This window comes from Gasterosteus aculeatus, chromosome 9 (genome assembly GCF_964276395.1).
Source record: "Gasterosteus aculeatus chromosome 9, fGasAcu3.hap1.1, whole genome shotgun sequence".
NCBI lineage: Eukaryota > Metazoa > Chordata > Actinopteri > Perciformes > Gasterosteidae > Gasterosteus > Gasterosteus aculeatus.
In genome coordinates, this window is record NC_135696.1 from 18,161,842 (window position 1) to 18,175,204 (window position 13,363).

The 13,363-nt window shown below is 44.4% G+C and overlaps 2 protein-coding genes across 2 annotated transcripts; both read left to right on the top strand.

The window, feature by feature from the left end:
- Positions 1–3,324: 3,324 nt before the first annotated feature.
- Positions 3,325–6,424, top strand: fgg (fibrinogen gamma chain). The gene is made up of 9 exons (XM_040186654.2): positions 3,325–3,622; positions 3,729–3,776; positions 3,854–4,040; positions 4,136–4,220; positions 4,395–4,525; positions 4,821–4,954; positions 5,320–5,504; positions 5,693–5,970; positions 6,109–6,424. Exons 1-9 carry the CDS (start codon positions 3,560–3,562, stop codon positions 6,288–6,290), a joined length of 1,293 nt encoding a protein of 430 aa, XP_040042588.2. The 5' UTR covers positions 3,325–3,559; the 3' UTR covers positions 6,291–6,424.
- A 1,836-nt stretch (positions 6,425–8,260) lies between these two features.
- On the top strand, positions 8,261–12,575 carry plrg1 (pleiotropic regulator 1). Its single transcript, XM_040186658.2, has 15 exons — positions 8,261–8,425; positions 8,662–8,768; positions 9,128–9,264; positions 9,428–9,481; positions 9,556–9,649; positions 9,766–9,856; positions 9,950–10,048; positions 10,151–10,243; positions 10,455–10,604; positions 10,697–10,798; positions 11,090–11,192; positions 11,292–11,400; positions 11,547–11,686; positions 11,833–12,026; positions 12,119–12,575. The coding sequence occupies exons 1-15, from the start codon at positions 8,417–8,419 to the stop codon at positions 12,176–12,178; spliced, it is 1,542 nt and encodes a 513-aa protein (XP_040042592.1). The 5' UTR covers positions 8,261–8,416; the 3' UTR covers positions 12,179–12,575.
- Positions 12,576–13,363: the final 788 nt, after the last annotated feature.

Here is a 13,363-nt window from a genome sequence, read left to right on the forward strand (position 1 = left end):
CGAAGCGAAGAGGTTATCGCTCTCGCTGGCGTCTGGTTGGTTAATCTAATGTCAGCAGGGAGGCGCAAGCCATCTCAAGTAGACTGCTGTCCGTCTTCATCCGGATGGTTCCTGCTTGTATGAGATGAAACATTCCTTTTCATCAGATTACTTTAATCCTGTTGGCTTCAGTTTCAAACTCATTATTTGAACCAGAGAACGCTGTGAGAAAGCTTTTCTATTCTTGTGTGTTTGTGTTATTTGTGCTTACCAACGTATTAAAGCTTTCTCTAATATTAGACAAATAGTTTGTCCCACAAAGCAAAGTCTACGCACGTGTTGCTTGGGATTAATGAGTTCACAGCACTTTAACTTTCATTTAGAAATACTCGAGTAATAATTCACAATGCATTCATATTCATTCATGCATGCAATAAGTATTTCCAGTAATTATACAAATATATCCAAATAAAATGACCCCTTTAAAATGTCTGATGGCCGTTTATGCAGATTATTATCGATGCATTAATAGGATGAGGGTCAAGGAGCTGAATTTAAGGTTTTAAATGATGAAATAGCTGTTTATTTAGCAGATTGAATCATCTAACAGCTATCAGATAAGTCAAGTAAAAAGTTTGCAAAGTTGAACAAAAGAACAAAGTCAAAATAAAATGCAAGTATTCAAGAAAGGTCCTTTTTTTTAATTCTACTTTTTCAAAGCGAGGTCAGATGAATATAATGGTAACATCATGAAGCACCAAATTAGTATTGTATTCTCACAATTTAACATTGATTTCTTGTTAAAAATGCAATCATAACACTTTTATTTTACATCGTTAGACTTCATGAAGTGTGTTTACGGGGTGCAGGTCCCCATTCACTTTGAATAGGGTGACGTCATCGGTTGCAGTCAGTATTTATTTAGTATGTATCACTACGAACAGGTTTTTGCAGATCAGGCTGAATATTCAGGTCCTTGAAGCCGGAGACATCCGACGGACCACAAATTGTCGCTGTGTGTTTCTCCCTCCTTCAGCTGAGTGGATTTACAGTCTGTGACCACAGGTTGAACCCCGATGGGGCATTACGTCACACCTTTGGCCTCCGTCATGGGGCAACACTTATTGTTGTGACCAGTGGAGGACCCTCTCTCAATTTAATTCCTGGTCGGACCACCTGTGACATGCTGGTTGCTGACGGACGTTTTGTTTAATGGAATAAAAAGATTTAGTTTGAAGGGAATGCCTGTAGTATCATGAACAGATACACGTATATTATTCAACCCAGTCTCACAGCAAAACGTGTCATAGCTACGTTGGACCAACGTGGTATTCTCACGCTTTCTCCCCAACATCGTGACAATACTACGTTTTATTTCGGCACATTCATTTACATCGCCTTGCAAGTACATCACTAGAAACTAATAAACGGAAGGTCTTCTATATTCTCTGGTAGAAGATTATTAAAATATAACGCATACTTCTCGCTAGAAATGCCATCGAAACGCTTACAAATGCTGGTGCTTTCTTAAAATACTGTGTTTTTCACATATAATAGACTGACAGGCCGCCATTTTCTGTTTTTAGCTGAGGGGAAGTTGACAGTCACGTGACCTCGTTGCAAATGAAACGTTGTATTGTCACGCTTTCCCCCCAAAAGCGTGACAATACCACGTTGGTCCACAACGTAGCTATTACACGTCTTCCTGTGAGACTGAGTTGCTATTATTACATATTTGTGGTTGTAGTTTTCACCGTGCGGCACGGCATATTGATACTCGGTGGCCTTGGACAGTATGGAACTGCAAACATTCCTCAGTTAAAACATTGAACCTGCTATCAGCCTCTTCTTCTTCCTGCAGTGGTAAAGAATGCATTCTATTTATGAAAAGGCAACTATAGAGAGACAATTGACCACAAAGAGGCACAAAATGACCACAAAGAAAAGACAGAAAATCAATATAGGGAGACACAAAGGGAACACAAGCGCACACAAACCAATAGAGAGATCCGCGATGACCACAAAGAGACACTAAACAACGACAAAAAGAGGCAAAGCAACAGCAAGAGATTCAAAGGAAATAAAAGAAATCTTCAACAAAGAGACTCCGACGTGCATTGAGTTTGAACAGACGTTGTTTGGTTGTTTTTGCATTTCATTTATTCTGTAACCGATCATATAATCTTTTGTAAATTACGTTTTCCAACATGTTGTTTCACTGTCTCTCCAAACTGCCAGAAATGACAACAAAGACATCAATTGATAGACAGAACCTATCAAAGAGAGTTCAGAGAGTAGCAAACATTTCATCTCAGCGGCATTCACTTCCTAAAACGTGTGAAATCTCCTTTGTTTCCTCAGAGTGAAATCAGTGAAGCAATTAAGTGTGTCTGGTTCTGTCGTAGTTTACATTTCATTCTCCTGAAGGTTGATTTTGCAACATCTGTTAATTCTGTGATTCATTTGTCTCCCTTGTGTGTCACAAGTAAACAAAGACACAAACACACACACACCCACACACACATGTTCAGAGCAGCGCACCAGCGAATGTTTCAGTTTTTAGTCGTATTTAGCTTCATCTCACAGAAAATGTGTCTTCGGCTTCTAGTGAAAGGTCGGCATCATCCCCCCCCCCCCGACCTCTAGCGCTTAACACGTGAAAAAATAACAAAAGGATGCTTAGATCATAAGCACTTTAACTCAGAGTTCTGACAGAGGTCAAATTAAAATCCTCACATCCATTTACAAACGACACTTCCCTTTGAGCTGCGTCAGAGGCCGATTGATTTGTTTTTATTGTCCTGGCAGAAACGGACCCCCGTGTGTTTTCGCCCGCCTGCGAGCTGATCCATCAAACCGGCTGAGTTAATGTTTCACAGGGACGTTTGGATATGATGACATTTTGTACGTAAATGACACAACCGCATTAGTGCAACCGGAAAAGTGTGACGGCTGAGCTTTCTTTTATCGTTGCCATTTTGATAAAATACTTATTTAGTCCATCTAAAGCAGTGATTCTCAACTGGTGGGTCCGCGAATTAATTAGAATTAACAGCTGTGTTTGGTTTTTTCATTAAACTTGTTTTTGTGTTGGCACACGTATTCTGTCTCCATACTCTCTCAGGTTCAAACTGCACCATATTTTCATGAAATAAATTTGAGAAGTTGAGAATGTTCCTCGATTTGGGTTTGGGTTTAGGGTTTGGGTTTGGGCTTGTCATTAAGGGGTGATGGTGGGTCCCGGAGCCAGACCGGTTGAGAACCACTGATCTGAAGGATCTGGGATCCTCGGTCAAGTGGAGTTTACTGTTGGGATGCTTTGAAGCGCTGAGCATTTAACCCACCAAATCAGAGACCAAGGACAACGTGTTCCTTCCATCTCCGCTGCAGTGCCCGTCACGTTTGGGAAGTGACCAAACGTTTTGAGTCACAGCAGCGCCGCAGCGAGTGGGATGTTTGCACACGAACCCCCCTTATCGCACGCTGACCCGAGGACCTTGATCGGATAAATATCCCGCGCGGGCGAGCAGCTCGCCATTCCCCGGAGGAGACGAGCGTGATACTGGCGTCCCCAGGCGACATGGCTCCATCACTCCTCGCAACGGCAGGTGGACTCCTGCTGCTTTTCTCCTTCTCGTCGGCGGTGAGTCACAGGATTTCCGATTTTGGGCCGCCGGGCTTTTCTTGAGCGCAGATCTCTAGATCATGCTGTTGTTGTTGTTGTTGTGGTGGTTCTTTTGTTTGTGCAGCAAACCAGAGGAGACAGCATCGCCACGTGCACCAGAAACGACGGCTTTGTGAGTAGCCAGAGACAAAAGACGGTGTTGTGTGGATGGATTTGTGCGCGGCTGATGAGTGTTCTTCGTGTGCTCAGGGGGAGTACTGTCCCACCACATGCGGAGTGTCTGACTACATGCTGAGGTACATGCCGGCCGTGGAGAGGGATTTGGAAAGATTGCAGCAGCAACTTGAGTCAATCGCCAATTTCACGAAGGAGACGGAGGAGACCGTCGTCTACATGAAGGACTCTGCGCTTTCAGCCCAGAAGACCTCGCAGCCAGGTAGCGTGCGTTCGATTCCCCCCGTTGACGAGAACTCAGAAGTATTGAAAAGCTGCTGCGTGGGGATCATTACCGAGACCGGCTTTATATTTCAGATATGTACTACAAAAAATCCCAAAGTATGTTGGATGACATCCGTCGATTTGAACAGACCGTCATTGCACAGGAGCAGCAAATAAAGTGAGGCACCGTTTGCCCTTCATCATTTGTTATTATGTTTAACACATTTTTCTGATTTTAGATCCCTCAATGGTTTCTCTTCTTTTCTGTAGCTTTTTACTTTTGTCTTATCTGTTAAATAATATATTTGAAGCTTCCGTGTGTTGCACTTCAGAACTTCTCTTCTCTTTCCAGTGATCTTCAGAATTTAATTTCCTCCAACGAGAGGAGAATGTCAGACTTGAAGCAACTCTCCGTCAACTTGCAGCAGAAATGCAGTGAGCCCTGCAAGGACTCGGTGGAGATCCAACCCCTCACAGGAACAGGTAGGGGGGGGGGGGACAAGGAAAATGACATTCATTAACCCTCGGATCATCCTCTCTGGTTTCTCAATCACGGCTCATCTGAACATTTGGCCGAGTTCAGTGTTTATTTAGGGACTAAAAAATCAATATGGAAAATTTGTTCAACGTGCAATCGATTGGGTTTAACAAGTTATTTCTCAATCTTAACAAATTAATAAATCCAACGACAGGAAAATAATCTGTAATGTGGATTAAAAAAATATGTTGCACTAACTAACCTCTTTCTTCTCCATCCTCTCCCCGTTTCGTTCATCAGACTGCCAGGATATTGCGAACAAAGGCGCCACCATCAGTGGCCTCTATTATGTGAAGCCAGCTAAAGCCCCCGAGCAGTTCCTGGTCTACTGTGAGATTGACAGCTTCGGACGCGGCTTTACGGTCATACAGAGGGTACGACCCCCCTGCACTTGTCCTCCAGAGTCTCTGGTTGTTTGGTCTGTTTTCAACAAAAAACAATCTTTTTTTCTGTTTAAATTGACGTGTCCTGGACTGTTTGGGGACAAATGTCTCTCTGCTGTCAATAAGAAGGCCTTTTTGCTTTAAAGAAAAGACAAGTCGTAATAAGGGACTGTTAGCGGGGGTCATGCGTTCACTGTCGTTACTGCTCTCTTTGGATATAACGGAAAAAATGATGCAAGGCCGGTTGTGTATGAATTCATATGTCAAAGTTTATCATAAAGTCTGAAGGGGGGGAGGGTCCAAAAGACTGTCCCCCGCCATGGAGACTGACACCGATCACTCCTTCGCCTCCACAGAGACGCGACGGCAGCTTGGACTTCAAGAAGGACTGGATCCAGTACAAGAACGGCTTCGGCTACCTCTCGCCGGACGACACCACGGAGTTCTGGCTCGGCAACGAGAAGATCCACCTCCTGACGGCCACCACCACCATGCCGACCGTGCTGAGGATAGAGCTCGTCGACTGGGACGGCAACAAAAAGTACGTACGCACACAAACACACACGCACGCGCGTGCGATAACAGATTGCGCAAGCGGCGGGCAAAGGGACTCGGGGCAAACATGACCCCGCGAGGGCGTTTCCCCCTTTGAAGAGGGAAAAAAAAAAAAATGACTCATCGAGGTTTCCAGAAAACTGATTCTTCTCTCCTCTTCGTGGACTCCTGAAGATATGCCGACTACACCATGTTCCGAGTCGGACCCGAGATCGACATGTACCGCCTGACGTACGGGTACTACTTCGGGGGCGACGCCGGAGACGCCTTCGACGGCTTCGACTTTGGGGACGATCCCAGCGACAAGTTCTACACGTCCCACAACGGCATGCAGTTCAGTACCTTCGACAAGGACAACGACAAGTACGGGGGCAACTGCGCCGAGCAGGACGGCTCCGGCTGGTGGATGAACAGATGTCACGCCGGACATTTGAACGGCAAATACTACCAGGGTAAGACCACGTGGCTGAAACACTACGAGCGGAAGAAGAAGAAGAAGAACGATCAACTGGCCCCCACACACTCATTTACATGAATGGGGGAAAAAAAATGGCTTCCACCCTTAACGGCCTGTGTTTTTCTCCGTCTAGGTGGCAGGTACACGGAAAAGGACGCAGGAGAATTTGGCTTCGACAATGGCATTATCTGGGTTACGTGGCACAACCGCTGGTACTCCCTGAAGGAGACGACCATGAAGCTCATTCCGCTCAGCCGCATCACGGCGGGCGGTGGGCAGCAGACCGTGAAACAGTTCCCCGGACTTGAGTTCTAAAAAGAAGAGAAATGAGCTTTTGCTCCTGAAATTTTGTCTTGAAAATGTGTCTGCCTTTTCCTAAATGTAATGGGACGAAATGGCTCTCAGCTTGAGGTGCTCAAAGCGTCAATAAATGTATTTGAAAAACTCAACGGCAACGACCCTTTCCGGACATCATGACCTGGTCACTCGATGGCAACGAGCAGGCGTTGTTGAGAGCAGTTTAACGTGTGAAGTTCCACAAAACTGTTCGCAACAAGGTATGCACCTTAAAAAGCGTCACCATCTGTAAGAGAAAAAACACTCGCTGACTTTGTGATGCGTGATGTTTGTAACGGTTTTACTGATCTGACTTGGCAGGACACTGTTTGTCCTCAGTGTTGTTTTTAGAAATAAATCTTTTCTTAAAATGCTCATTACCTCGTGGCCTTGGTTGGACTCAGTCGACGCAGAGCTGCTCTGTGAAAACAATGTGGAGGTGAGACAAACGCAGCTCGTAAAAATAAATAATCGAGAACGCTGCAAGATAAATATCGGAATGGAATCTGCCAAAACTTTTTCATGTGCTTTTTCAGTTTTTTCAAGTGGACATATGCATGTATGACCAATACACATACTTTGAAAAAAATACCATCTTAAATAAATAATGGGTCCAATTTATTAGCTGTATGACAAATTCAAAACCACTCTGGGAGAGCTTCAATAACTCTTAAAATGATTAAAAATTCACCCAGATTATTACGAGCTACAGAAGTTTTGGGATTTTGGATTATTTAACTTGCTAGAGGACATTTTAAGCCAATTCAGTTGAAGGTTTATTTGAAACCTTCACCAGTTCAAATAAATTTGCTTTACATGGAACAAAACACCATACATGTCATACTCAACACATCATTTGAATGGTCAAAAATGTTCACAGAGGCAGTGATCTTCAGTGCAAGAGGCACTGGAAACTATTCCAGTATAAGTTGAGGAAGTTTGCAAATTAATTAAACTAAAGTGCTCTTCAAAGAGACAAGGAAAATAAATAATCTCCCTGAAAACACCCCACTTACATTTATGTTAATGTGCTGCTCCGCCTTAATCTTCTGACATTTGTATATCTTTTTATGCATTCATCTTTAATAACAGCTTACCTATGAAGTGAACTTTTTTTTTCTCTCACTTATACCCCAAGGCCAACCCTTGAATACTAACTGGAGTATCACTCAGGACACCAATAACACCAGTTATTAAGAGTTAAGAGTTTGATCGGAGCATGCCATGTTTGTTTTGATCAGTTTATTTACTCTGCATTGTGTACTGCTGGTAGCTCTTGTCCTCATGCTTCATTGCACTAGAGTCAATAACGACATGTGGAGTCCAAATTCCATCTTTGTTGTCGAAGTTCGTGCCAAGTAAAATGGTCTAATATAAGGCAAAATAATTATTCAAAAAGGCTTGATTCCCCCTTCCCCCCTCTGCCTTACTTTACAAAGTCCCTTCAGTTGATGGGTGTTTTTAGAAATTGATCTCACTTTAATCACAGCAACACTGCATGAATATTTTTAGTTCTGAACCGGATTGATTAGTCCTACAATGCAACAGCGTGGCCACCAGTCTGTTTCCAGAAGCAGGTTTAGTGGAAACGCAGAGTTTGTTAAACCTCCTACTTGAAACGGACTCCTGCACACTTTGCACTAAGTGCATTAAGTTTTTTGGCATTGAAGGATTGGATAACCATTGATCAATGTTCCCTGTTGGGCAAACATGGCTTAGTACAGGAGGCTGCAAACCAAACTTTGGCCTGTACTGCTCACTGCAAATTTCATATATTATATCAACACATACATACACACACCATTGTTACTGACAATACAAAATCGAACTTGTTTAATCCGGTCATAACATTATCTTGTGCAGCCTTTGTTCATTAGGTGTTGTTTTGAATAATTGTATTGGTTTACGCCTCCCGGCCGGAAGGGGGCGCTGAATGACTTCCGCCTCCTGTTGGTGACTTTTACTTCCGGTTCAACGGTTCACCGGCGTTGCGGATGGCCATGTTTTCATGATCGTGCTACATCTTTGAGAGCTACCAAACATTAATCCTAACAAAGGAGAAGTTTCTTCCGCCGTGGTGTTTTGTCCGTGTGGATTCCATCAGAATGGCCGAGGTAATTCGAGGTTTGAAGTCTCGTCCTGGGTTGTTTTCTCTTTATCTCCCGCTCAGACTCTCCGCAACGTAACTTATCCCAAATCGGGGCCCGGCTGATTGCTGGATTGCGTTAAATTCTCGATGCGATGTATTGCTCGTATGCTTTATATTGAAGCCTGGGGGCGTTTTATGAATGTCGCCGAATAGGTGTAGGTAACATTTAATGTCATGAGGTTTTGTTATTTCGTTGTGCAGGACGTCCAGAAGCACTCTGTCCACACTCTGGTCTTCAGGTCCCTCAAAAGGACGCATGATATGTTTGTGTCCGACCACGCGAAGTCCATCGCGCAGGACGAAGAAAGGTAACTTCTGAAAATCTGTTAACTCAATTTCATATTTCTACAACCAGTAGTGTATTCCATTATTTCATTTTCATAACCTGCTTATCATTACCGTCACCGTATTGATAAAGACACTTTTCCATTGCTTGAAAATGCAGAGTCGTCAGCGATATGTCTATTATTTAAGTGGCTTAACCAAACCGGATGAATCTGTTTTTAATATATTATAGTATTATGTAAAATATATTAGTGTTATGTAAAACGTGACACACCATGACAACAGATTCTACTGCTCAAAGCAATCATCTGTATATTGTTTATGCATCGCATTTTATGGTCAAAAATAAATGTTTTTTGAATGCACAATTTTGTATTTGCAGCCACAAGATGAAGATGGGTGTGAAACTGAAGGCGGATTACAGTGCAGTTCTACACATGCCTGTCTTAAAAGAAGGGACGGAAAGAGTGTCCCAGCTTGCTGGCAGTATGTTGGGCCACCAGAGCTACACACAGCCAGGTGAGTGTAAAACAAACTTTATTACAAAGGAAACGCGTCCATGCAGATATGTGATTTCTTTGCTTCCGGTTTTGAGAAATGTTTTGTTATTTATTTGGGACAATTTAAAGAAAAGCGTCCCTGTTGCTGAGGCCCAAAAACTGATCTGTGGTTTGTGTTTCAGGGGATGACCCGGATTACCTGATCACCGGGACACATGCGTATCCCTCTGGACCCGGTAAATACTGTTAATTTAACCAAGCTGCATGCATGTAATTGCACCGCGACCGCTCACTGAATTTCTTTCTACAGGAGTAGCCCTGACCGCTGACACAAAGATGCACAGGAATCCAAGTGAGGGAGGCGTCCACTCCATGGCGCTGGCTTTGCCGCCATCACAAGCCAGGTAAAGCTTCTTCTTTTTATTCTCCCCTCCACTGTGTGTAAATTTAAGGATCTCAATCTCTTAATTATCACTTGTTCGTATTGGTAAGCGAGGTCCACGTGCTTTATGAATTTCAGGCTGGACGCGAGCCGCACTGCAGCCAGCGTGGGGGACATCCATCGGCACGCAGGCGGAGCAGAGAGATCTCACCCCCAGTCGACCGCCGTGGTACCTTCTGGACTATGTGCACGTTGATGAGGCATCTTGTTGACGCAGAAGTGAAAAGCTGACACACACGCACAAATGTTTTATTTCTCCCAGTCGCTGTTGGAAGGAGGCGGCACCAGAAATTCTACGCTCGCGAGGAAAGCACCAACCATGCCTAGACCCCAGTGGCATCCACCTTGGAAGCTGTTCCGGGTAAATACAAATAATTTGGCCGCAACACCGTTATGCCAAAGCGAGGACTGCACCTGTGGTCTGTGTGCGTTATGCTAAGCCGTAGTATGTTTTATCTGATAGGTCATCAGCGGTCACCTCGGCTGGGTGAGATCCATCGCCGTGGAGCCGGGGAATCAGTGGTTTGTCACGGGGTCCGCTGATAGAACCATAAAGGCGAGTAGAGCTGAAATGTGTCAGAATAAAAAAAAGAAAACGTGATGTCTGGAAAATCTACTCCTGTAAAAAAAAAATTATATACTATATTTAATATATTCTAACAACTTGTTACCAACAGGAACATATTGCTTTTTTTCAGTATCTACAACTTTATATGAATGTCCTTAAAAATGTGCTACTATAAGATGAATGGCGTTTGTCTTGACAGATCTGGGACCTGGCCAGTGGCAAACTGAAACTCTCCCTGACGGGACACATCAGCACGGTGCGTGGCGTGGCGGTCAGCAACCGCAGCCCTTACCTGTTCTCCTGTGGAGAGGACAAGCAGGTCAAGTGCTGGGATCTGGAGTACAACAAGGTATGACGTAATGGGAGGGCCGTTAAAAAGCGATTTCAGTTGCTGGTTTATCCTGGTTAGTATTCTCCTGACGATGTGATTTTGTGTACTAGGTCATCAGGCACTACCACGGACACCTTAGTGCGGTGTACGATATCGACCTACATCCAACCATTGACGTGCTGGTGACGTGCAGCAGGGATTCCACAGCCCGGGTAAGTTCACATTTGTGCCTGTGAGTTGTAACAACATTTAATAAAGACTAGATGAGACCACATTTCAACTTTGCGATTCCCAGTAATGAGATATTGCACTTCGACTGGTGTTCTTCTTGAACAAATGCACCATTTGCATTGATGCTGTAATAAAATGTGTCCACGATCCGGCGTGCGACACAATTTAGCCAAGTGATCCCAATTTCACTCCAGCCTGTAAACCCAAGTAGGCAACCCTGCTGACGTGTGAATAACATGGTGGACTAACTCCTAACCGATCTGTCCCCGCAGGTCTGGGACATCCGGTCCAAAGCTAACGTGCACACGCTGACGGGCCACACCAACACTGTGGCCACCGTGAGATGTCAGGGTGCAGAGCCGCAAGTCATCACTGGTAAATTGAACCTCCAGCTGCTGATTCTGTCGTCATGGAAGTCGTCGCCGATCGTTCTGCCTCCAGCTGCTTAAATGACAACCGATTAACGTCTTGCAGGAAGCCACGATTCAACCATCAGACTTTGGGATCTGATCGCTGGGAAAACCCGAGCAACTCTGACCAACCACAAGAAGTCTGTCCGAACTCTGGCGCTGCACCCCAGGCAGTAAGTTGTATGGCCCTAATGTATGTAGTGTACAGTGCGTTACTATAGAATGAGTCTGCGTTGGAACTGAATTGCACAGCAGCAAGACGTTTGGCCTTCGGGTTGATAAATCACCAGTAACGTTTTGTCTTCTATTCCCCTCTCAGATACACTTTTGCCTCTGGCTCAGCCGACAACATCAAGCAGTGGATGTTCCCAGATGGCAACTTCATCCAGAACCTGTCGGGCCACAACGCCATCATCAACACTCTGGCTGTTAATTCTGATGGCGTGCTGGTGTCTGGAGGTAAACACAATTAACCAGGACTTCTGAGGCGCCATACTAGATAATTGTTTTGGGTTTTTTATTTGGGCCAACGGGTCCAGGGGATCACATGGTCGGGTTTTAAACGCATCGCACGGACGATACTCCTCTCCGTTGTGTCTCCGTAGCCGACAACGGAACCATCCACATGTGGGATTGGAGAACAGGCTACAACTTCCAGCGGATTCACGCGGCCGTGCAGCCCGGGTCCCTGGACAGCGAGTCGGGCATCTTCGCCTGCATGTTCGACAACTCGGAGAGCAGACTGATCACCGCCGAGGCCGACAAGACCATCAAAGTGTACAAAGAGGACGACACGGCGGTAAGTTCGGCCGCGATGTTCATAGTTTTATTTTAGCGTTAGCTGATGGCGGCAGACGGATGGAAACCCTTTTTGTTTTTCCTTTTTTGCAGACGGAAGAAAGCCATCCAGTCAACTGGAAACCAGAAATCCTCAAGAGGAAACGATTCTAATTGTTTTCTGCATTTGCTCCTCATGTCATTACAATGCAGCATTGTTCAATTTTATTTCTACAAAATCTCCTTTTTGTAAAAAAAAGAAAATGCCCATCAAGTTTTGCTTGCTAATGCGTTTTCATAATAGTCCTGTTTTTATTCCAAAAACCGCCTAATGGTTAATCGTACGATGTTAGCCCAATAAAATGTCCGTTTTGAACTGCGAGGAACCTCTGGTCCGTCTGATCCACCAACATCAGCCAGTCTCAGAGTGCACGAGTCAAACTGTGCAGAAGGACACAATGTTTTCAAATTGTAGAAGTTTTTTTTTTTTTAACCAGTTTTACAGACCCTGAAACAAATGGTTTGTTTATTTCTGTTGCGTTTAATAAAATCTACATTTTTCACATATTGACTTACTGTTTTCCTCCTTTTTTTTTGCATTCTTATCCAAGTATCTGGTGGTGGTTCTCAAACTTTCTCTGTCGGGCCCCAACAAAAATGTAACAAAATGGTCCATGCAGAATTTTTATTCATGTGACTTTGTGACTTTAACTGTTGAAGAGGAAGTGGACATAACCAAACAAGGCTGTAATGTTTTACACTGCGGTTCGATCCGTGTTCTCTATAGTTTGCATGTCTCAGTGTCCTTGAGCAAGACACTGAATCCCCAGTGTCAAAAGATCTGCAGGTGCCTCAATGAGTACAAAAGCACGACGCAACTGAAGGCAACTGAGTATTTGGCTCAATGCCGCTCAGAAGAATCTGTTGGGCAAAGTTCAACAGTTTACAATTACAGAGCTTTATGAGAACAAACTTACGTGACAATAATGTTTGCAGACAGGAGACAGAAACAAGTGGTGCGTCGATGCTACTCAGAGGTTTCCTTCTCCAGCGGCCATATGTCCACTGGAGAGAAATCAGGGAGGGTTTGTGCACGTACACAGATCTCATTGTGCGAGGACCGTCACGTTCTTTACTCGGACGTCTTATCTCAGCAGACGCGTCGTACACCGATCCTATTGTTCAAGCGGTACAGAAATAATCCCCAAACCCTTTTTTTCTAAATAATATCGTTAGAACCAGATGTTTTTGAATTGTTTCGATGCAGCATTTTCAGATTTAGAAAACACGCTTACGTGAACCACGACAACAGACCTGCAAAAGGCTGCACCTCCAAGCCCGAACCTGGACATCAGACTT